The 25,852-nt window shown below is 41.7% G+C and overlaps 1 protein-coding gene across 1 annotated transcript; it reads left to right on the top strand.

Moving 5' to 3' along the window:
• Window positions 1-152: 152 nt before the first annotated feature.
• Window positions 153-24,795, top strand: pitpnab (phosphatidylinositol transfer protein, alpha b). Its single transcript, XM_086308760.1, has 12 exons — window positions 153-682; window positions 5,406-5,436; window positions 8,490-8,635; window positions 9,699-9,790; window positions 10,391-10,398; window positions 10,891-10,965; window positions 11,356-11,439; window positions 11,553-11,630; window positions 19,232-19,342; window positions 20,190-20,312; window positions 21,193-21,275; window positions 24,341-24,795. The coding sequence occupies exons 1-11, from the start codon at window positions 618-620 to the stop codon at window positions 21,238-21,240; spliced, it is 861 nt and encodes a 286-aa protein (XP_086164886.1). The 5' UTR covers window positions 153-617; the 3' UTR covers window positions 21,241-21,275; window positions 24,341-24,795.
• The last annotated feature ends 1,057 nt before the right edge of the window (window positions 24,796-25,852 follow it).

Genomic DNA, 25,852 nt, shown 5'->3' with positions numbered 1-25,852 from the left:
AACAGAGGGAAGAATCGACCTGCTTTCTGGACCTGTATTGGGCTGTTATCCCGGGATATACTGCACACAAAAAATGCTTATAAAGGAATAGTAAGTAGGTGTGTGTGCAAGTGAGAGAGTGTTCGAAAAGGTAACGTGTGCGCGTTTGCCTGTCTCCCCCGTCTCCTTTCGCACCGCTGACATTGTGGCCAGTCGCCCGACCGGGAAATTGCAATAGCGCGGCCAGGGTGATGTCGAAACCCCGCACCTGCTCGGTGTCCGTGATCATTTTTCATGCATGCAACACTCTCGCCACCCTGAAGTATTCGCGGAATAAACTGAGAGGGAAATTTAGCGGCAGCTGTAGTTGCATCAGCAGCCGGCGTGGCTGTGCCCTTCACATCCTGCATCACAAGCCATCAGCTGAAATCGGGAGGCTTTCACTGTGGTGGCGAACAGAGTAATTCCCTCCGCTGTAGTGCTAAAATGACGGATGCTCGAGAGGAGCTGAGGGACAAATGGCTGGCGTAAGCCGCGTCGTGCCAGCGTCCATCCCTGTTAGCCGCTGTGGCCATGTTATTGATGCGCGGTGAAGGTGAAACGACCGATGAAGCATTCCAGCATTTGCATCTAGAGGAATGGAGACAGTGAGATGGAGAATGACCCAGGGTGGATGGTTGATTAAGGAGCAGGAGCGGTGGGAGTGGGCAGGTAGAGGAGGTGGGCGCAAAGCTTGGGGGAGAAAAGGGCAAATGGCGAGGTTTTAATGCACCAGTTAGATGTTAGAGAATTTGGCTGCTGGGCCGAAAGGATGCAATGGCACACAGTGTGGTTTTGTGGCTTGAAATGGGGAAAAAAATTAAATTGACAAATTGTTTGAATGCGTTTTTGAGGGCCTCTGTGTAACTGACTGAGGCCTGCTCACTATAGCTGGTGGTTAAAATAAGGGCAAGGCCGATGAATGGCAGATGAACTGGGCTGATATTGTCCTTCAAATGGAGAAAATCCTGCACGTTTTAATCATCATTGTCACACAGACAGAATGTTGTTCCTTTATTTCTTTGCTGGTGTCAGTGTGCAGTGTGTATATTAGGTTTTTTGTTCCAGGAAGCTGATGTTCACCTGTTTAAAAAAAAGACACAAAAAAGAACGATGTGTGCTTCCTTTAGGTGTTCTGTGTTTTAGTAGTTTCAATGATATGCATCGCCTTTTAAATAAAAAAAAAATAATCCAAATACATTTGGGCTTTTTTCACATTTTTTATTATAAGCATGTTTGTTGCAATTTTGTGGCAAGGTCAAACCTGAACTGTGTGGCAGAAATATCTAAAAAAAAAAAAAAAATTCTGATCAGAGTCTCTCTGTCACTGGTTATTGTCTTGATTTGCCATCACATCCTCTACATTTAATCAATAAATGGCCCAGCACAAAAAGCACAGGATCAGAGTGATGGCATCCTAAAGATCTGAAGTGATTAGGGAGACTCTGGGCCTCAACAGCCAGCCTGGAAATTAATTAAATCAGTCACGATTAAATTCTAAATGTATTTACGCACTGTCAACACTCAAAGATGCTTGTACACGCACATCCACACACAGAGTTACGCACGCCAAGATACCATCATGAGGGTCAGGAGAAAAAGAACAGATCCATGTCCAGTTTCTGTAGTGCTCCTCACCTGAACCACTGACCTACATCACTCATGATCCACTTTTCTTCAGCTTAAGCACTTTGGCAGGTGTACATGCATGTAGCACCTGCTTTAGATTTTAAAAACCTGATTTGATCAAAGGAATAGAAGCAGGAAAAAGAGGAAGACGGAGGGAAAATAGATAAAGAGGAAAAGAAGAAAAGACGAGCAATGCAGGATGGGTGTTTGTTTTCTAAAGCAACAAAGTGACACCTGATCTTCCTGTCAAGACCATTAGACCAAGGAGACTTGCAGAGAGTAAGAGAAATATACAATCACCGGCCATTTTGTTAGGTACACATTGCTAGTACCAGGCTGGACTCCCTTTTTGCTGTTAGATCAAGGTGCTAGAAAATTTTCTCAGATATTTGGTCCAAATGGGCAAGCTAGCATCTAGGGAAAATTGATACATTAGAGTATCAATTATAGATATCAACAGATATGTGACCTTCTATTATTGATCACACCTAATTGCTGTATTGTCAGAATCAAATTGAATTTAGTTGCCAACTTGTCTCCATTCAATCTTTGACTGGTAGCAGACTGACTCCATCTTATGGTCGGTTTTAGTGACAGCGTTGATGTGCTTGACAGTCTCATTTTGCAGAAAAACATAACTGAAGAGAGATAAGCTTATCTTACTGGATAAAACAAATGTTGACAAGGTTTAACTTTGAGGACATAATTTTCATTTAAAAAGGTGACAAATCATGGCATATGTTATTGGGATACTCAGCGTATGACAAAATGTTAAAAATCACAGTTATATCTTGTTGCAAGTGAAGTATTATGACAATATTGTACTATGGGGTGTCTGGTGAGTCCAGCCTGTAATAGCATCATAGAGTTGCTGGAGATTTGTCAGATGGTCAGGTTGGCTGTGGTGTTTGAATAATGTTCAGATTGTATTCAAATGTGCTAATGAAACATCCCTCACAACATTACACCACTCGTTTGAAGCATTAGATGGATGGATCCATGCTATTATTTTGTTTACGCCAAATTCTGACCATCCCATCCAAATGTTGCAGCAGAAATTGAGATTCATTAGACCAGGCAACATTTTTACAAGCTTATATTGTCCAATTTTGATTAGCCTGTGTGAATTTTTCTTAATTTGAGCGGCTGTAGCCCTTTAGTATTAGACATGGTTACAAATGGTTATTTGAGTCAGTGTTGCCTTCCCATCAGCTCAAAGCAGTCTGGCCATATTCCTTTGACCTCTGGCATTACTACCCCCCCCCCCCCCCCCCCCCCCCCCCACACACACACACACACACACACAGAGAACTGCTGCTCACTGCATTTTCTCTTTTTTTGGACTACTCTCTGTAAACCCCAGGAGATGGTAGTAGGGCAAATTCCCATTATATAGTACTTTCTGAAGTACTCGGACCAGCCCCTCTGACACTAACAACAACGCCACATTCTAACTTACTTCTTTACCTTTTAATTTGATCTTCAACAGATCGCCTTAAATGCGTCCACATGCTTAAATGCATCGATAATCGCCCTGTGCCTGGGTGATGAGATATTTGCATTAACAAACAGCTGAAAAGGTGTATCTAACAAAATGGTCAGTGAGTGTAGAAGAAGCATTATGACTACTACATTTTCAGTTTTTTACACCGACAGTTAAATTTTAATATTTGCCTTAGGCACGCAGATATTTCTTTCACCATTTAAAAAGAGATGAGCAGTAATAATTTTAATGCATCAGAAAAAAACAAAACAATGTAACTGCAACCCTTGTAAACAAAAACAGAACTTATATTGGTAAATTCAAATCTCAAATGTTGTCATTTGACATTAGGGCCAGTCCCTGCCTTCTTTGCAGCATCTGGTCTACCGGTCAGTGTTTGGCTGGGACTCAGAGCCAGATTACACTCAGTGGCGAATGGGATGTAGGATTAAGTGAATTTGGGCATACCTCACACACTCGCAGAACAATCAACAAAGCTGCATACTGTACATGTGCATTCTGTGGTCTGGGATGCAGGAGGCGGTGCAGCATGTTTAAGCTGCTGCTTTATTGTGTGCAATGTAACAGAGCCCAGATGTTGTGTGTGTGTGTGCTTGCATGTTTGTGCAGAATGAGTTTTTGCTAAGATGTTGAATTCTGAATGTGTGTGGGCATCTGTGTAACTGTTAGCGTTGATGGACTGTAAAGTTTTATTTCTCCATACACATCGATGTGCCAGAGTTCTCTAATTGTGACTTTATTCATTATTCTTCATTGTACGCGATCTTTTTAAAAAAAATCAATATAAAATCCAAGAATGGGGTTATTTAATCAAAACAACAGTGCAAAGTTACATGTTGATTAATAAATTAGCATAAAACTATGAACTCATTAATAGATTACTATAATAAAAATAGTAGATTTTTCAGTATAATATTTGTATGTATACAAATATTATTGTAGCTTGTATAATGCAACATGCTATCTCAGCACTCCTAGTTGGATGTCTTATCATTATTTTTTTAATGTGTCATTTTATCAATATGAGTGAAATGCAGATTTTGCAGGACAAGTTTGTTGGTGATGTGTGTATGTGGCCGTGTGTTGGGCTTCTGCATTTCCCCAGTGCTTGTTTTAAAACACAGTGATACAACAGAAAAAAATTAGACACAGCAGTTATTGGAAAAGGCAAAACAAAAACAGCAGATGAACCAACAAATGCTGCTTGTATGAGAGAAATCTGATGTCTGTTTATGTGAATTCAAGTGAATTTGACTGTTTTCGTTCACATAGCCCATATAAACATTCGGGGATTTATTTGTAACTAAGCAACAGCAAAAAGATCATGCCTTCTGTTTTTTTAATGGTTCAGTGATACGAGGGTCACATTTAAATACATTAAATTTATACTAAATGGGACTTTTAATATTTTATTTTTTTCCAAATGTCTCATATCCATCCACACAAGGATAGATTTGTTAGATTTGTCATTTACTTCATCTTAAAGAATAACTTCTGAACAACTTGTGTTATACGATGAATTGAAGTTTAGCTGCTGTCACATACTTTGTATAGTTCAGTACTGCACATCCAGATAAAGACTATTATCCTTTGCTCACACGGCACAGCAAAAAGGGTGTGTATATGAGAAAAATTGGTATTCCAATAAATATTAAGTTGAATAGTTAAACATGGCTTCTCATGTTGTCAGCTTGACATTTTCACAGAGGAAGTTCATTTCCCGCCAAAGGCACAAGAAAACACCTTTCTGGGGATTTGTACTCAGACAAGTTCAGTGTGCTTTACAAGGGCAGTTAAAAAAAACTCAACAGAGATTCTGAGAAACTTGAATTGTTCCAATGTAGCATGAAAACAGCAAAAGATCTGACTTCACAATAGCAAAATTGTCCATTTCCTATGAGAAAACCCTATGAGGAAACCTGTGGTGACAGTGGGGAGGAAGAACTCACTTTTAAAAGAATGAGCCCAAGTCTCCAACATGCCCCTGAGTCTGTCAGGGGCATGTTGGAGACTTAAGCTTCAACTGTTACATCACAACCAAAAACATTTTGAGTTTTTAGCGCATTAAAAGAAGCATCTTAAACAGTTTAAACAGAATCATCTGGATTTTCATGTCTTTTTTTGTTCATCATATTTGGTGTGAATGGAACTGTGCTGCATGTCTGCCCATTGTTCAGTATACATTACAAGCACGAGTTCAGGAGTTTTAGTGTAACATTTTGAGTAATTTCACGTATTCTTCCCTCTTTTCCAGTCGAGTGATTCTTCCTATTTCCGTGGAAGAGGTAAGTGCTATCTCAGTATATTTCAATGTGTGTAAGTGTCTCTGTGTGTTAGCGAGATTTGCTCAAGGCTCAGCCTATGTTATCTGATTTTTTTTTTTTTTTTTTAGCTCTGTTTCCTCAGAAGCTGTGTCAGTAAAGCTCCTCTTCTTTGGATTGTTTTGTGTGTTTACATTTTTGATGCCCACATGTTCTAACACATTTTTCATATATCCACACACATCCAGCCTGCATAGGAAAATCCAGCTTAAGAGAATCTCTTATCTTAGATAGACCATTGAATCCACACAGTATTTCACTGTCCTTACACTCTGTGTCTGTGTCCATCTGTCGTGTCTTGTCATCACTTCCATTGCAGTCTGCCTGTCTATTCAGGCCTGCATTGTAAATGAGTCACCTGAAACTGCTTCCATGACATCACGCTTACCCCCCACCTCCTTTTTCCTCTGCCTTTATATTTTTGGAAAATTAAAGCAGTCTAATCTACTTTTGCTAGAGACCTATGACTAATACTGCGCATTTATTACAAAATATTTAAATACATTTAAATCACTTAATCTTACTGTAGCTTAAAGCATCGGTGTGAAGCACCAGTGCGTGCTCAGACGCTGCAGTGTGCCACATAAACGCCAGATCAGTCACAGGAATTCAAGAATTCAAATCGGAGACTTGACCAAATCATACTGTTTCATATTTTCGTTTAAAATCAAAACCACGAAGCAGTGGAATGAGAAATAAGTAATGCTGATTTCCTCCGAAGGCGTTTTCAGATTTAAATGTTTCTTCTCTTAACTGTGTCTGTTTGTAGACATTATCTTATTATCTCCAATTATATCTCTTAATAATCAGGCAGATTTCCTCTAAAGCACAAGAAGTGGACACTGTGTCACAAGCAGATGCTGAAAAAGTACTGAAAAGGAAATATTTGAGTTAAATGTGACAAACCTAATCCTAAAGACAGTTAACCAACTGAATCACATCCCTCGAGCATGTCTGTTTCCTTCTCTAAATTCAGACTCTCTGAAACAGCAGTCTTCAGTTATTTGCCATTTCACTGAGTGAAACAGTGTTTTTTTTTTTCAGTGAGACTACTGACCGTCAGAGCCTGGTGGTGGTAAAACCTCCCTGAAGAGTTTTGCTGAAATTGAATTTCCTGTCTGCTAACTTCTTGCCAAGGGCCACCGTTTAAGATAAAGCTTATCAGTACTTTATTTGCATGAAAAGTAGAAAGTTCTGGCGTAACTGGACAAAGACTGATCCCACAAGGCAAGGTCGAGTTATAATTGTCCAACGCTGTTACCCAGGAGGCTTTGCTGTTTTTCAGTGGGTAGCTACAGTATCCATGCCTGTTCAGAGGGAACCGTCTCCAGTGTCCATTTGGCTTTCCAGTTTTTTTGGTTTGTTTGTTTTTTTCTCAGCAGATGTGTCTAGTCATTGAATAAACTCTAAGAAGCAATCATGGTCACACTCACTGCTTATTTAGAAAATGTAATAGTTTGCATATTTCAAGAAGGTCAATTAAACCTCTGTGGCTCATTTCATCTTTTTTTTTTATTGCGGCTGCTGTTGCAGAGTAATCCTTTTTTTCCAGATGAACAAAACCAACTTTCTGAAATCTAAAACATCTGGCAGTCACAACTCATCACTATGTTTTTGCACTGAACAGTGATCTGTGGGTACCTAAAGATGAATCCACCCCCACATGCTGGTCTTGTTACACTCAGCAGAACTAGTGCTGCGAGATGAACCAAACTTATCTTTAAACATTTGGCTTCCATTCACCATCCCCATTCATTTCATAGCTCCTGCTCTAATTATACGAGGTATCTAAAATTACTACCTAAGTCATGACTTGCCTAAGGCCCCTCACTGGACTACCAACACCAAATTTCAGAGAAGGCTCATCTTTGAGCTACAAAATGTACCGAAGACAGACAAATCATTTGATAAGGGAGAAAACTGAAAGTTGTTGACTACATAAAAATGTAATATAAAGTGCAATGTTTTAATGTTAAAAAGTCAATTTACTAAATTTACTATTTACTAGCTTTAGAGCCAGGCAGAGGCAGGAATTTTGCTGTTGATTTACTGTACACCAACATTCACTGCCTGAAAGTGAAGTGAGATCTTGTCTACCATGCTCACTTAAGGTTCATGGAGTGACAGGAGAGCATTAGATTACCACTTGACTCCATCGTGAGATGTTCTGTCAAGCTTAGTTATTTCTGTGCCCTATAAATGTATGTATATGTATACAAACGTGCCGTGGCAGGCGCAGCATATTTCTTCAGCCTAAGCATGAGTTTTTGTTGAGATTACCGCAGATTGTCAAATCCTCTTTGTTTCCTGCTTGCCAGGTTTTGCTGACCGCAAGAGAAACTTGCATTGTGTGTAAACACATAATCAGCGTTTTCATCATTTGAATTTAGTGAATGACACAGAAGTGCAGGAAGTCATACCTGGCAACGTCTGAATACAAAGAATAACTTTTATATGTCTCCTGTTAAAAGGTCAGAATACATAATAAATCAACTTGTCCCATCGTTGCGATGTTGTAAGCGTGTCTGCGTTCTGGTCCAGCTTTGTGCAGAGGTTATATGTGGATTAGAGGTGATTAAAAAATGAAAGAGCCATTGTCCTGTGCTTAAACAATCACATGCATACTTGGGATCAGGGAGAGGGGGGTGAGATGAAGACAGAGGCGTGAGACTGAGAAGTCGTGAAAGAGAAAAACAGTCGGGTGCGACATAAAAGTAGACAGGATGAAAATAAAATGTGGAGAGCAAGCATAAGTATATGGGAGATTATGAGAATTCAGGAAGAAGGAGAGGAATATGGAGCAATCAAGGAAAAGAGCCAAAGAAAAAGATGAAATGCACATGAAAAAATATACCTGTGTTTCACTGCGAAAGCGCTCTCATCTGGGTAATAATACATTGTAACTTCAGCATGTGTTCTTTTAAGGTAGACTTGAGAGGAAGTAGCTTTTTATTTGTCCCTTTAAGCCATGTTTTTACATCAATCCAACAATTTTTATATATTTTTGTTTTTTCCAGTACCAGGTTGGCCAGCTGTACTCTGTGGCTGAGGCCAGTAAGAATGAGACGGGTGGAGGAGAAGGAGTGGAGGTGCTAAAAAATGAACCCTATGAGAAAGATGGAGAGAAGGGACAGTACACACACAAAATATACCATTTGCAGAGGTAAGTATTTGTACAACAGGTTTGCAGTGTCAGACGATGCAGCAGAAGAATCTTGCATTCGATTCATTCATTTTTCTATTTCATATATTTGTACGTCTATTATCCCGTTACTTCAAAGTCTTAATTATATTTACTTCAGCTTCATTATATAAAGCAGCAGTTAACAACAAGGACACCATCAAGAGCCCTAATAATCTGATGATACCCTATGAGCAAACTCTTGGTGACAGTGGAGAGGAAAAATTCCCTTTTAGAAGGAAGAGCTGTCTGGCAGAACCAGACTTAGGGATCGATTGGAGGGGAAAGAGAGTGCATAAAATAGTAACACAGCATAGCATGCAAACTGGCAAATAAACACTTGGGCAGTGGAGACATAATCAGTCAATTATAGCAACACTTAGCACTTCCCACCCCAGAGAATATTTCTCGTGAATCCCAAGTGGGAGCTGGTTTCACAGGAGAGAAGCCTGATAGCTGAAGGCTCTGCTTCTTATTCTACCATAGTAAGCCTGCACTCTGACAGTGGGATGCTTTACTGGGATAATGTTTTACTATGAGGTCTTTAACATTTGGCATGATCATTCGGAACTTAGTTTGTTTAGAAGGAGAAATTTGATCTCTCATTCCAGTCCATGTTAGCACTGTCACTGCAGTGTTTTGGATCAGCTGAAGGCTTTCCAAGAAGCTTTTAGGAAAACCTGATAGTAAGGTTGGGGTTCTGGACTGTTTGTTAACCTACAAAGATCTAAATATGCTGATAGCACACTGATGCATGTAAGTAAGCTACCAGAAGCAACCACATGTAGTTTCTGCCTATCAAGGTTTTAGTGCTTTTGTTGCTTTAGATCTTTATAGTGGGCATTCATATGTATTATAGCTATTCATGTTTATATTGCAAAGCTAAATCTAAAGCTTAATATAAAGGACTTGGTCAGGTAAAGGAAGGTTTTGCTGTGATGCTTAAGACCTCCAATATGAGAACTTATAATGAAGTTAAATAACTGAAATAAAAATGCTTTAAAATTAACTAGGCTTGTTTTCTCTTCACTCCTCTGCCCTGCAGTAAAGTGCCATCATTCGTCAGAATGTTGGCTCCAGCTTCAGCTCTCAATATCCACGAGAAAGCCTGGAACGCGTACCCATACTGTCGCACAGGTACGACACACATACACGCAGAGACACTTTATACCAGCACACAAAATGCTTAATCTCTGTGCTTTTGGTAATATTCATCACATAAAATACAGATTTGATTTGTGACATTTATCAGAATCACGTGTTTTTGTAGCTCAGGGATGCCTCGCTCAGTGGATTTTATTTGTGAAAGAAATATACCTTTTTTTTTGTTTAATAGGGGTTTAAGATAACTGATTTAAATAATGGCGCATACTCTTGCTAACTGTGTGTCTCTGGGTCTTTGTCACCTTGAAAGAGTAGCTGAATAATTTACTGTATGCCCAGAGAGAAGAGCCGTGCAATCACTCGAGCCTTTCAGGCTGAGATCACACACAGCCTGCCAGTTGCCAGACAGCCATCTGTCACACAAACACACAGAACAGGCAAAGGCACAACCTGTACCTACACACACACACACTGACAACTGGTGTTTAACAATTCCTCGTGACATCTGTACATTGTCCAATACTGTTAATGCGTATTGGTAGTGTTTCGTAGTGTTTTCAAATGTTCCTCAACTCAACTATTCTTGTGTTTCTCTCTGTCTGCTCCTGCGCTGTCTGCCATCGGGCTCTGCAGTCATCACTGTAAGTATGCGTGTTTACTTTGGAAATCGTGTGCGTTGACACAAAAGACACCTCAAACCTTGATGCTGAGAGAGAGAGAGCGAGTTAACCTGAAAGTTGAGAAAGACATGTGATCTATTTCAGTGGTGAAGCAGCAGGCGTAGTCAGACACCATTACTTTGTGTGTGCTTCATGTATTACTCAAGCTATGGGGACCTAAATCTGTTCACACAATATGGAGATGTGTTCTTCTATTGGGGCGGGGGGCTCCCTATTACAGAAATCATTAAAAACTTTGATGAGGACATTTTTGTTAAGGTTAAGTTTAGAAATGTTTAATTATGATTAAGGTGATTAGGGTTACAGTAAGTTAATGTAATGTCCTCTTAAGTCCTGGATACACAGCTGTATGCGCTGGTGTGTGTGTGTATGAGAACAGGAGTTAGGTGATATTTTAAGATCCTTTGCTTACTCTTCCTGTTTCACTCAATTTTACTTGTGTTTTCTCTGCAGAATGAGTATATGAAAGATAACTTCTTGATCAAGATTGAGACATGGCACAAACCTGACATGGGACACCTTGAAAATGTAATTATTAATGGCAATAATGACCTTTGGTGCTACATGCAGCAAGTTGAATGTCCATATTTTGAGTGGAAACAATGCAGATGGCACAAATGTGGTTGGGTTTTTTTTTACAAAATGTTTAATTTATCGATGGTGAGGTTTATAGTCTATTTTCCTCTCCTTGTGGTTGTGTTTTCTGTTGTTTAGTGGTTTCCTAATCAAAATCTGCTTCATAATTCTTATTTGAAATCCAAATTGCATCCCCCTTTTGTAGGTGCTCATATTTACTGGGACAGTGCTACTATACATGCATAAATGTAAATGTTATGTTATTAAAAAGCTATTTTATTGCCTGGAGAAACTTGCCTTCAGACACAGTATCTAGTTTTGTTCTCTCTGTCTCTGTTTCAGGTACACGGTTTGGATGCCGAAACCTGGAAGAAAGTGGATGTAGTCTATATTGATATTGCAGACAGAAGCCAAGTGGAACCAAAGGTGAAAACATCACCTTAAAATCAATGAGACCATCACAGCATCTAGCTTTCATACTTACGTGTCACCTTATACATGTTGTTTATTGTTGGGGGGCTTTTGCCATTTTTCTTCAGGATTACAAGCCTGAAGAAGATCCTTGCAAGTTCAAGTCAGTGAAGACAGGACGAGGACCTCTAGGACCAGACTGGAAGGTGCAGCTTTTTTGTTGTAAACATCTCAGTAGGCAGAGGCACATTTTTCAACCACTTTAATGTTAATCACTGATGTGCAAAATACAAAATATATTTGCACTGATACTTGTTGCTTAGCAACTATGATGTTTAGCCAGTGATGCCTGATCTGTGCAGAACAAAATTTGGTCATATGCAGCAATATAATGTAGCCACAGCTGCTTCTAAGGACATTAGGGTCCTGTCTTTTATCAGTTTTTCCTGAGTGGTTTTATTTAGTTGAATGGTTTTAGAAGCCAGCCCTTATTTACAGTTAGTATATATTATAGTGGATTTTTTAATCAATACTTTTAGTTTTAGAGCCTTTTTATTATTGTCAAAAGGTGTTGGAGAAAATCAGGAGAAGTGATGACCTCTGGATTTCTAAAACATTATTTATAGCCCTCAGTGTTATATGTCCACTGTAGTGTCAATACACTATTAAAGATTATGCCGAGTCAGACTGCACATACAACAGTTTGTTTACAAGTTGACTTCTTCTTTATTGGGATCACACAGAAGTAACACACACACATAACTGGGCGTGGTGCCCCCTACTGGCGATGGCTTGCATAGCACACAATAATTCTTGGTTCATACATAACATCTCCTCCCCACTAAGCTATGCGACCGTGGCACCACCCACAGAAACATTTCCCATAACCAAAGTAGCACCTTTTTTCTTTTTTATATTACAACATTCATGAAAACTGGAACTAATGTTGCTTTCTGTATGAATTTCTTTTTAGTTGAGAATAATGTCTCTGAACGCCAACACTCTCACCGAACTACTTAATACGCTCACCCATCACAATAACGAGCGGGTGGCTTGGTGACTCTCACTGGGTAACGTCTTACAGGCTCTGTAACCTGTGTACAGTCAGTCGGTGATGATTTAAGAGACTGGGGTGTATCTGGAGGTACGGTGGTCCCCATAACTTGTTCAACAGTCTCTTCCTGCAGAGTTGTACAAGGGTAAAGCATGGTGTCACTACCACTCTGGGCTGGTGACATCTGAGAGCTTGTCGGAGGATCCACTGTGACCTGCTGAGATACTGACTCAGGTCGTGTCAGCATCTGATCCACATGACGTTTCCACACCCCTTGGGCTCCCACATTCACCTTGTATGACACTGGCCCAGTCTTCTCCAGTACGACACCGTGCGTCCACTTGTCCTCTCCCTTCCTATAATCGCGCACCAGGACAGGCTCGCCCACAGTGAACCGTCTGTCCCTGGAGTGTTGCTGTCGGCATTGTTGTTGCGCATCCTGTGACCGACGCACAGCTCCGGCCACACTGGGCTTCAAAAAATCCAGTCGAGAGCGCAGCTTGCGTCCAATGAACAATATAGCTGGCGTTTCTCTAGTTGTTGCATGCGGAGTGTTGCGATATGTCAAGAGGAACGTGTCAAGGCGTTGTTGCACAGGTGCTGTACCCCTGGAGGCTTTCAGTGCATGCTTGAATGTCTGCACAAAACGCTCAGCCAAACCATTAGTGGCAGGATGGTACGGCGCAGAGCGGATGTGTTTGACTCCATTAGCTTTCAGGAACACCCTGAATTCCTCAGAACAGAACTGCGGTCCGTTATCACTCACCAGGACGTGGGGAATGCCATGGCGACTAAAGAGACCCCGTAGCACTTGTATGGTTTTACCAGCTGTGGTGCTATCCATAATATGCACTTCAGGCCACTTGGAATGTGCATCTACCACCACCAGGTACATGTGACTTTCAAATGGACCCGCAAAATCCACATGGATCCGTTCCCATGGACAGGAAGGCCACAGCCAAGGGTGTAAAGGCGCTAACCCAGGCTCTTTTTGCACACGCTGACAAGAGTGGCAGGCTTTAGCTTGAAGCTCAATTTGAGAATCAATGCCAGGCCACCAAACATAGCTGCGAGCTAAGCTCTTCATCCTCACCATCCCTGGATGTGCAGTGTGGAGCTCTTTCAGTACATGAGAGCGCAGCTTAGGTGGCACAACCACCCTCAAGCCCCACATGAGGCATCCCTGCTGTATTGTGAGTTCATGTCTGCGCATCAGATAGGGTGACAGCTCTTGATCTGTGTCCTTTGTTGCTGGAAAACGTCCAGTTATTACCATTTCCAGCACACGAGACAAAGTGACATCAGACAAAGTGTCACGTCTGATCTCGGCGACACTGACTGGTAATGTGTCCAGCTGAGATGCGTAGAATACCTCAACTGCTCCCTGTTTCTCTTTCTGTGCAAGGGGCAGAGGTAAACGTGACAGACCGTCAGCATTGGCGTGATGTGCCCCCTTCCGATACTGTAAGGTGTAATTATGTGCTGACAGAAGGAGCGCCCAACGCTGCATTCGCGCAGCTGCCATTGATGGTGTACCTTTTACTGGACTCAGAATTGAGGTCAGTGGGCGATGATCAGTGAGCAAGGTGAACTTGTTACCATGGAGATACTGGTGAAACTTGCGCACTCCAAAAACAATTGCCAACGCCTCCCTCTCGATCTGAGCATAGTTTCGTTCTGCTTTGCTGAGGGTTCGTGAAGCATAAGCAATTGGCCGTTCTTGGCCATCAGGCATGACATGTGAGAGCACGGCTCCAACGCCATATGGTGAAGCGTCACATGCCAAATGGAGAGGCAGTTCAGGATTGTAGTGGGTGAGTATTTTTGGTGAGGCCAGACGTTCTTTAGCATTCTGGAAAGCTGACTCGCAGGCTGATGTCCACTGCCATTTCTTCTCTTTACTGAGTAGCTCATTCAGCGGCTTCAGGACTGTAGCTAAATCAGGTATGAAACGTCCATAATAGTTGAGCATTCCCAGAAAAGAACGTAACTGGCTGACATCAGCTGGTGCTGGAGCTTCCATAACGGCACGCACCTTTTCTGGTGATTTGTGTAACCCTGCCGCATCAATTATGTGGCCCAGGTATTCCACCGATTCTTGGAAAAACAGGCACTTCTCCTGTTTGAGACGCAGGCCATAGTCCTCCAGCCTGCCCAAAACTGCCTTAAGGGATCTCAGGTGTGTCTCTTTATCTGGACCACTGACGAGGATGTCATCCAGATAACAATGGGTGTATGGTAGGCCGAGAAGCACTTGATCCATAGCCTTCTGAAACAATGCAGGTGAAGACGCCACTCCAAAAGGCAAGCGATTGAAACGGAACAGCCCTTTTTGTGTCGAAATAGTCAGCAGCTTCTTAGACTCCTCTTCTACCTCCATCTGTAAGTAGGCATTTGCTAAGTCTAGCTTACTGAAATGCTGACCTCCTGCTAGAGAAGCAAACAGGTCCTCAATGCGTGGAAGTGGGTACTTATCCACACAGAGCTGCGAATTAAGAGTGACCTTGAAATCACCACAGAGTCTCACTGAACCATCCTTCTTGTTGACAGGGACCACGGGCGTAGCCCAATCACTATGCTCCACTGGTGTGATCACCCCAAGCTCAGTCAGGCGTTTCAGTTCTGCCTCCACCCGAGGGCGGAGAGCATAAGGCACGTTACGTGGTGGACAGAATTTGGGGACACTATCAGGCCTAAGAGTCAATCTGGCTTTAATTCCTTTCATTGTGCCCAGCTCCTTAGAGAAAACGGCAGAGTGTTTCTTTAGCACAGCCTCCAGATTGTCATTTCCGCTTTGCTCTCTGGCATGGACCATCTTTAAGTCTTTCCAGTTCAGCTTAATCACTCTCAGCCACTCCCTACCAAACAGTGGTGGAGCATCCACCTTTACCACGTACAAGGGTAGAGTTGCACGCTGCTTATTCAGTTCAACTTGCACCTTGATGACCCCTTCTGGTGCCAGCGGCTCCCCAGTGTACGTTTTCAGCATGATGTCAGTGGGTTGCAGCGGCAACTGACTCAGCATACTTTTATATTGTTCCCATGGAATCAAAGACACAGCAGCCCCTGTATCCAGCTCCATCTCCATTTTCTTCCCGTTAACTACAGGCATTAGGGAGATACGTGAATATTTCTCTTTTCGTGACAAAGAATACAGCTCCAACTCACTATCAATGTCGGGTCTGGTTCCTTCACTTTCACTCTCCTCTGCGGCAACATGATGAATTCTCCTCTTTTTGTCCTTTGCTCTGTTTTTAACTGCATTGCCTTTCAGCTCATGTTTCCCCTCTTTCTCTTTCCTGTTCCAATCTTGGCTGCTTCTGGCTCTACCTTTGCACATGCGTTTCGTGTGGCCCTTCCTTCCACACTGGTGACAGTCACGGTCTTTGTACCAGCAGTTATCATCAGTATGATTCATTTTCCCGCAGCGGCGGCATTTTTCACCTCTTTGTGACAGCACTGCATTCACTTTAAGGGAACCACTCAACTGCTGCACTTCACGTGTTGCTGTCTCTGCCGACACAGCATAATCAACTGCTTTGCGAAACGTGAGATCCTTCTCAGTCAAAAGACGCTTCTGCACAGTTTCACACTTTAATCCACAGACAAATCTGTCTCGTAGAGCATCTTCCAGATACGCACCAAACTCGCAATGTTCTGACAGTCTTTTCAGCACCGCCACATACTGTGCGACCGTTTCTTCTTCCCCCTGATTCCTCTTGTGGAACCGGAACCTTTCAGCTATTACCAGCGGTTTGGGAGCAAAATGAGCTTGCAAAACACCCACAATATTGTCATACTGCATTCTCCCAGGCTTGCTTGGCGCCACTAGATTACGCAGCAGACCGTACGTCTTGGGACCCATCACACTCAGCAGCACTGGGACCCGTTTCTCAGGCTGAATGTCATTAGCAAGGATGTAATGCTCAAAACGTTCAATATACGTCGCCCATTGCTCACCAGCATCATCAAAGGGGTCCATCTGCCCAATCATTCCAGCCATGATGTATCCGCTGTCCACAGCCAACACTGTCGTTTTTGACTCGTCGGCGAAAAGCAGCTAGCAGCTAGCTCCGATGCTAATTCACCACGCGATCGTCCGTTTTCCGTCCGAACTCGGCCACGCAGTCAGTTCATGCTCAGTAGACAGCCAAGTCTTCCAGACGTCACAACTCGTCGCCAATTTATGTTATATGTCCACTGTAGTGTCAATACACTATTAAAGATTATGCCGAGTCAGACTGCACATACAACAGTTTGTTTACAAGTTGACTTCTTCTTTATTGGGATCACACAGAAGTAACACACACACATAACTGGGCGTGGTGCCCCCTACTGGCGATGGCTTGCATAGCACACAATAATTCTTGGTTCATACATAACACTCAGTGTATCTTTATTGATTAAATATTAGTTGAATAGAGGCAAAGGTCCAGTCACGAAAACCATAACTGTCCGGGCCAATCAAAAACCATGGATGACAGGAGAGGTCTACAGGCTGCTGAAAGCTCGGAATGTTGCCTTCAGAGTTGGAGACGAGGCAAGCCTGAGGACAGCTAGGGCCAACCTTTCCCGTGGCATCAGAGAGGCTAAGAGACAGTACTCCAGGAAAATATCTCATCACTTCAAAGACAGCAGAGACTCACGGAGCCTGTGGCGGGGCATTCAGACCATCACGGATTACAAGCCCCCACCACAGACCTGTGATAGCACTATCCCCCTGCTGAACGAGCTGAACACTTTCTTTGCTCGCTTTGAAGTCCAAAACAGCACCACTGCACAGAAGACCCCACCCCCTCCTGGTGACCAGGTGATGACTCTGTCACCGGACAGCGTGAGGAGATCCCTCAGCAGGATCAATGCACATAAAGCTCCGGGTCCTGACAACATTCCTGGTCGTGCACTGAGAGACTGTGCAGTGGAACTCACTGATGTCTTCACAGACATCTTCAACATATCACTCATCCAGGCTGTCGTCCCCACATGTTTTAAAGCCACCACAATCATTCCGGTTCCAAAAAAGTCATCTCCCTCCTGCTTTAATGACTACCGTCCTGTTGCACTTACTCCCATCCTGATGAAGTGCTTCGAACGACTAGTCATGCAACACATCAAGACTGTCCTGCCCCCCTCCCTGGATCCCTTCCAGTTTGCCTATCGGCCCAACCGCTCAACCGATGATGCCATCTCCACTGCACTCCACTCGGCACTCACACACCTGGACAAAAATGACTCATATGTTCGAATGCTGTTCATAGATTTCAGTTCAGCATTCAACACCATAATCCCCCAACAGCTCATTCAAAAACTGGTCCAGCTGGGGCTCAACACCTCACTGTGCAACTGGCTGTTGGATTTCCTCACCGGAAGACCTCAAGCAGTACGGGTTGGCAGTAATACATCCAGCACCATCATTTTAAACACGGGGGCCCCGCAGGGATGTGTGCTGAGCCCCCTCCTCTTCACTCTGCTGACCCATGACTGCACCCCATCATACAGCTCCAACCTCTTCATCAAGTTTGCGGACGACACAACGGTGGTGGGTCTCATTAGCAACAGGGATGAGACCGACTACAGAAGTGAGGTGAGACGCCTGGCCACGTGGTGTGCTGACAACAATCTCTCTCTGAATGTGGAGAAGACGAAGGAGATTGTTGTGGACTTCAGGAGAATGCACACCCAACATGCTCCTCTGACCATTGACGGAGCGTCTGTGGAGAGAGTGAGCAGCACCAAGTTCTTGGGTGTGCACATCACAGAGGATCTCTCCTGGACGTACAACACCACAGCACTGGCCAAGAAATCACAGCAGCGTCTCTTCTTTCTCCGCAAACTAAGAAGAGCAGGAGCACCAGCCCCCATCATGTACACTTTCTACAGAGGCACCATCGAGAGCATCCTGTCGAGCTGCATCACTGTGTGGTTTGGAGCCTGCAATGCGTCCTGTCATAGAACCCTCCAACGCATAGTGAGAGCTGCAGAGAGGATCATTGGTGTCTCTCTCCCCTCCCTCCAGGACATTTACAGCACCCGTCTCACTAAAAAAGCCCTTTGCATAGCGGCTGATCCCACACACCCAATGCAAAGCTTCTTCAAGCTGCTGCCGTCGGGGAGGAGACTGCGGAGTCTCCAGGCCAGGACCAGCAGGCTGAAGGACAGCTTCATCCATCAGGCTGTCAGGAAGCTTAACTCCCTCCCGATTCTGCCCCCTCTCCCCTCTCTCCTCCACGGTCTCACTGAACTCTGTCACACACACACAAACACACACACTCTCTGACTCACTCACTGGCCTGCACCAGTTACCAGTCACTTTGTGGAGCATTGGACTGCCATTACCTCATAAGACTTTGTTACACTTTCTCTTACCATACATTACCAAATCTCCATTTGCACTATTTGCCTATTTGCACTACTCTGCCTGGTTTACACTCAATGTCACTTACCCATTATATTGTATATTATATAGCTTTCTTGTTATATGTAAAATTGTATTTATTTAAATTTTTACTTTTTAATTATTTTACTTGCATTTTTTAATCACTTTTATATTTAAATATATTTAAATGTTCATTTGCTATTTATCTAGGGAGTGAAGAGTAACGCAATTTCTATTCTCCGTATGTCCTGTACATGTGGCAGAATCGACAAATAAAGTTGACTTTGACTTTGACTTGACTTTGACTTTGATACAGATGTGTTATGCCTGAGGAACATTTGGTAACGTAAAAAAAGAATGTGTTTATGTACTTGCAGAAGGAACTGCCTAACAAGAAAGACTGCCCACACATGTGTGCCTACAAGCTGGTCACTGTCAAATTCAAGTGGTGGGGCCTGCAAAATAAAGTGGAGAATTTCATTCAAAAGGTTTGTTGAGAGGTTTTTTGTTTTATTTGCTTTTTACCTTATTATCATTTTGACACAACCAGGAAGCTACAGGTGATGGCCTGCTACTGAGGAGGGTTTATTGATAAAAAAGTCATTTACATTGTTTATCCTGCGGGACATATCCTTTTTTTCCTTCCTTGACAATATCTGTTAATGGCTGTTGCACCACGGTGTGTTATCCTTTGCACACATACAGTAAATCCTGACCGCTTGAGGTAGTAATGGAAAAAGGCACCACTCACTATCATGTCTTGACGCATGCTCATTCATCCAGGTAAATAAATACCAAAAGACTGATTCTGTTCACCTTGATGAAGCATTTTTAGTGGGAGGAATGGTACTCCGTGAATTGTACTTATGGCCATTGATCCATGGTCATTGATCAGTGGAATTTGATCAGTGGTTGTCTGTGAAGGTTCTCAGTCAGAAGGTTGATCAGTGGTTGTTGATCAATGGTCATTACAATTTGCTTATTAATGATCAAGAAACTGACCTCACAGCCCATTGTTCCTTCAGTGGTGCTGGTTTCAGTCGTTATGCAAATGTACTGTTTATAAGATCAGGGAAACCTGCAGTCAGCTCAGACTGAAGAAGTCACTTGAATGAGTGATGAAATGTTTCTCCCAATGAAAACTCTACATCCAGATGAACAGAATCAACCTTTTGGGACTAACTATCATGTTCCACATGTAAGCTGCCAGGCTCTCCGCGATAAACGGGGTAAAAGATTGGAAACAGGATGAAATTACACATCTCTTACGTTAAGAAATCCAGCTCCTTTAACTAATCCATAACTTTTCTCTTTATTGTTTCTGTTGTCTCACAGCAAGAGAAGCGTTTGTTCACTAATTTTCACCGCCAGCTGTTCTGCTGGATTGACAAATGGATTGAACTGAACATGGAAGACATACGTCGCATGGAGGAGCAGACACGTAGGGAGCTGGATGAGGTAAGCCAGGCAAGATTAAATTGAACTTGATACAGTGTATCTTTTAATGTTTTCTACCACATACCAACAGTTCGTTTTCCCCTATCACCTCCTGCAATTCTTCTGTGGGGACACAGAAGCGTTCTTAGGGCAGCCATGAGACATGGTCGATCTGGCGTGTTCTGGGTCTGCTGCACAGTTTTCTTCTAATTGGGAAAAGACCTTGACTGTCTCTTTTCGATGTAGAGTTCCTCTACATGTAGTCTCTCTTAGTCCCTCTCATAGGATGATCACAGACAGCCCTTAAAGCAAGCTAGTTTATGCTGCTTGTGTATTATTCTTTTGACCAGGATCAACCAGTAGATATGTAGCTTTGCATCCGTCATCAAAACAACAGACCTGTACAGCACTCAGCTGTTGTACTGGTGCTGTACCAGATTTGCCTGTCATTCTGTCTCACTCATGAACAAGCCCAAGAGGTACTTGAACCCCTCCACTTAAGATGACACCTTAATCCCAATCTAGAACAGGAAACCCAATCTTTTCAGGCTGAAAACCATGACCTCAGTCTTAAAAGTGCTTATTCCCTGCTATTTAACACTTAGTACAGACCAGGTCAAGGCCATGCCACAGTTTGATGAAGCCAACACCATGTAAACACCTTGTTATAAGTAAGGCTATGATTGTAGTCCTTTGCAGACACACACACAGACAGCTGTGGAGCAGACAGACATACTTTATTATACTACTTCTGTCTGCTTGGAAGATGCAGTTCTTTCATATGCAGCAGCTCAACTTCTGCGTATTTCACACACATATTTCGTTGCCTTGAAATGTTGTGATTACTAGACACTAAAGCAAACAATTAAAAATTTATTGTGTGATTTTTCTCTTTTGTCAGATGAGAGTGAAGGACCCTGTGAAAGGGATGGTCGCTCTAGAGGACTGAGGCTGTATTGGACCGTGAATGCTGCTGCTCATCAGGTGAAGTTATTTTTGTCCTTTGTGTGATTGTAAATTAGTGCCATGACATGTTAATTGGAATACTGAATTTTTTTCCCCAGTCTAGCTGCTCATTGTAATTTCCCAAATCCAAGGTGATGTGTTCAAATTGTTTGCGTTGTTTGACCAGAAACCTCAGTGTTTTTTTTCTTCCGTAGTTAAGAAATTAATCAATTAGCAAAACCTTTGTCTTGTTTTAAGCTAAACCTTAGTGTCCAAGAGCCCTTTAAATGATCTCAGATATCAGTTACAGTGTATAAGTAACAAGAAATTGCAGCCAGTGAATGAAGTTATATGGTTATTAGGGATCACAAATGTTGGATTATTGAATCTAAAACAGCAGAATGTGACCTTAATAAGTCGCCAATTAACACATTTAACAGGCTTTTTTGTTGCTAAATTCTTCACTCTGATTATCGGCTAGTTCACATGCATGTTGTTGCTGGAAATGAGGTTCACAAGAGCAGGCACGCTTGAATTCTGAGTACATTTGAGAAAAGCATCCAACTAAATTTACATATATATTTAGTTACATGCTAACTAAATAGCAGAGGTGGGACCAAGTCATTGTTTTGCAAGTCTCAAGTAAGTCTCAAGTCTTTATCCTCAAGTCTCAAGTCAAGTCTCAAGTAATGTCAGGCAAGTCAGAGTCGAGTCTCAAGTCACTGGTGTAAAAGTCCGAGTCAAGTCACAAGTCTGAAACTTTGAATTTCAAGTCCTTTCGAGTCTTTAAAAAAAAAAAACAACGAAAAAATAATGTTGCAGTTATGCTAAATGTAAATGTTAGACCATGTAATTTTAAAATCTGTGTTTTTCTCAACACATGACAAAATAGTGAACTTAGAAAATATACACAAATTGTGAAATTGCACCTCTTTAAAATGCAGCTCAATTAAACCTAGCTCCAAGAATAGTTTTCACCGACAGTTCTGAGATAAGCTGCATGTCATTCTTGGATGCGGTTGTAGGACCGGCTTTAAAATCGCATGACAAAAATATCATACACATTAAAAAAACTGTATCACCAACGTAGCCTGGACAACATTTGCTAGTTAGATGAAGTCAGCTATCTCATCGTAGCATATTTATATGCATATTTATAATCATACGGTTCTTGGAGTGAGTGCATACACTCATGAAGTTTAGTAACTTCAGGTCACTGCAACAAGCCCAGGTACAGTTTACCGACGGATGGGTGCAGGACCTTGAAATGCACCGTGTAGAACGAAAGACCATCGTACGTATCATAAGTTTACCAGTCTCACAAATCGTCGTCATAAATACACATTCGTTAACCGTTTATTAATAGGACCTTTGAGCTCAACGGTAATTAATTAGTAGTGGAAATAATTTCTGGTAGCATCACAGAAATGTAGCAGTGACAATAATACTGTATGCTGTAATCGTACTGGGCAATTAGTGATACAAAAAACCTGTTTTATCCTGTGAATAAAAGTATATGTTTTTGTCAATGTACCATAATAACAGAAGCGAAACGCAATATTGTGTCAGGATAATTCACTATTTATGCACAATAAATAAAGGAGCATAGCGCGACAATTTCTGTTCAGCGCCAGACTTGCTTGTAACCTATATCACCAGTTATGTTATGAAAGTGACGTATTAACTACTAAAAAACACTGACCTTCGTGTAAATGCTTGGAGCAGACTAACCTGTGAGCTGGAGGGTTCTGGGACGTTATATTTGACCTTTGAATGGCTGCAATCCAGGCCACCCGTCGCCTCTTTGTTACTTCGGAAACATGGCTCGAACAATTTCTCTTCAACGAGGTAATCCGATAACAACCGATCTCTTTACCCGTCGGCTTCCCGTGGCTGTCATGCGACCGGCTATTGCAGTTAATAATACAACGGCTTCTTGTGTTTCTTTTTATTGCTGTATAACTGATTTTAATTGAAAGCCTGCGTGCGCTAGTACCGCTTGCCACGAGTTCCCAGAATCCTTTGCGGTTCTACCCGTGAATGACGTCACATTTTCAATCTCTATATAATATGCATGTTAAATTTTGTATTTGGGGTAAAATATCAAGTCTTTTCAAGTAAACCGGTTCAAGTCCAATTCAAGTCCCAAGTCATTGGTGTAAAAGTCCAAGTCAAGTCACAAGTCTTAGAACATTTTTTCAAGTCAAGTCTAAAGTCATAAAATTAATGACTCGAGTCTGACTCGAGTCCAAGTCATGTGACTCGAGTCCACACCTCTGCTAAATAGTATGCTTTTAGCATGCCACTAACTGCATGCAATTTATTTTAGCATGCAATAAACAATAAAGCAGAGGTGTGGACTCCAGTCACATGACTTGGACTTGAGTCAGACTCGAGTCATTAATTTTATGACTTTAGACTTGACTTGAAAAAATGTTCTAAGACTTGTGACTTGACTTGGACTTTTACACCAGTGACCTGGGACTTGAATTGGACTTGAACCGGTTTACTTGAAAAGGCTTGATATTTCACCCCAAATCTAAAATTTAACACGCATATTATGTAGAAAGTGTGCGCCATTAATTCAGTTCATTCATTCATTTATTCAAACCACACTCCATACGTATGTGTGCATGAGCTGTAGCACAGCCAATCAAATTAACCAGATTTTTTTTAAGAAGGAAAAAAAAACGCTCAAAAATGCTGCAAGGAGTTATTTTTTTTCAGGTACATAAATTATGAAGTAGTCAACACAAAACCGAAATGCAATATGCAAAACATGCAAGAACAGAATCACAGAATCACAGACAGAGATGGAACAACTTCTTTTTTTTTTTAAAGACTCAAAAGGACTTGAAATTCAAAGTTTCAGACTTGTGACTTTACTCGGACTTTTACACCAGTGACTTGAGACTTGACTCTGACTTGCCTGACATTACTTGAGACTTGACTTGTGACTTGAGGATAAAGACTTGAGACTTACTTGAGACTTGCAAAACAATGACTTGGTCCCACCTCTGCAATAAAGGAAATTAATTGTTTTTTAGGCAATTAAAAAAAGCAGACAATGTAAGTGATGACTGTCTTTCTGTCTTCTCTTTTAGATCAGAATATCCAGACACCAGCGGATTCACATCCTCCTTTTGTCTCAACTGACGCAACATCCGACCGGCCGGTCCAAAGCCCACCTCTTGCAGTCCAATTTGGTTTCAGGGACCTGGACCCAGTAAACTTCCAGTTTTCAGCTGATGTTCTCCGTCCTTCCCTCCTCTCACACTCATCTGTACTTTTGGTTTCTTTTTTTGATCTAGTGTCCCCATGTTAATTGCTCTGAGGCCTCCAGTAGCAAAATTATAGATCTTGTCAGTCAGTCCTCTCTTTCTGTCTAAATTGTTCTAAACTACAGAGAATAGTGTCATTTATCTCTGCAATTTAGGATTTATTTCTATTTAGGATATCCCAGTAGTGTATATATAAAGTATATCGGAGAGTTGAATAATTGTACTGAAGTACATATATATGTGTATATACATATATATATATATATATATATATATATATATTAAAAAAAAACAAGATTTTTAAAATGATTCAGTACATTTTCTGAGTGGATGTTTATTTTTTTCCAGATCAAGCCAAGCTGTATGCTCAGTGCTGTGTTGCTTGTTTGATCCTTTAATTTCTTCTTTTTTTGTCATTGTATCTCCTTTTCTCCATTTGTGTCATGCAGTGTTTCCCTTTCTTATTGAAATCGATTTGCAAATCTACAAATCCCAGCTGCAAGGTTGGGATTGTGCTAAGAGTTTTGTGTTATCTCTGCTATAAATCTGACCTAACAGATACGATTTTTGCCCCCGTAAAGATGTTGACAAGTTCATTAGCTTTTCTGCTGCTTTGTGAATGTGTGTTTGCATATATATATATATATATATACAGTTGTGGTCAAAAGTTTACATACACTTGTAAAGAATATAATATAATGGCTCTACCGAGTGTCCCGTTATTTCTAAAACTCTAATTTTTCTCTGATAGAGTGATTGGAACAGATACTTCTTTGTCACAAAAAACATTCATGAAGTTTGGTTCTTTTATGACTTTATTATGGGTTAACAGAAAAAAGTGATCACATCTGCTGGGTCAAAAATATACATACAGCAGTGCTAATATTTGGTTACATGTCCCTTAGCCATTTTCACTTCAATTAGGCGCTTTTGGTAGCCATCCACAAGCTTCTGGTTGAATCTTTGACCACTCCTCTTGACAGAATTAGTGCAGTTCAGTTAAATTTGATGGCTTTCTGACATGGACTTGTTTCTTCAGCATTGTCCACATGTTTTCAATGGGGTTTAAGTCAGGACTTTGGGAAGGCCATTCTAAAACCCTTATTCTAGCCTGACTTAGCCATTCCTTTACCACTTTTGATGTGTGTTTGGGATCATTGTCCTGTTGGAACACCCAACTGTGCCCCAGACCCAACCTTCGTGCTGATGATTTTAGGTTATGTTGAAGAATGTGAAGGTAATCCTCCTTCTTCATTGTCCCATTTACTCTCTGTAAAGCACCAGTTCCATTGGCAGCAAAACAGCCCCACAGCATAATACTCCCACCACCATGCT

Source organism: Aulonocara sp. 'chitande type north' Nkhata Bay, linkage group LG10, assembly GCF_057382095.1.
Source record: "Aulonocara sp. 'chitande type north' Nkhata Bay isolate Kocher_YH1m ecotype deep benthic linkage group LG10, A_spYH_male_GT1.1, whole genome shotgun sequence".
NCBI classification, from domain to species: domain Eukaryota; kingdom Metazoa; phylum Chordata; class Actinopteri; order Cichliformes; family Cichlidae; genus Aulonocara; species Aulonocara sp. 'chitande type north' Nkhata Bay.
Note: the sequence above shows the minus strand (reverse complement) of the source record. Positions and strands in the feature narration are given on the sequence as shown.

Coding starts and splice junctions, on each gene's coding strand:
- pitpnab (XM_086308760.1), top strand. CDS start 618: ATGGAGACAGTGAGATGGAGAATGACCCAGGGTGGATGGTTGATTAAG. Junction 5,437..8,489: donor TTCCTATTTCCGTGGAAGAG/GTAAGTGCTATC, acceptor TGTTTTTTCCAG/TACCAGGTTGGCCAGCTGTA. Junction 20,313..21,192: donor CACGTAGGGAGCTGGATGAG/GTAAGCCAGGCA, acceptor CTCTTTTGTCAG/ATGAGAGTGAAGGACCCTGT.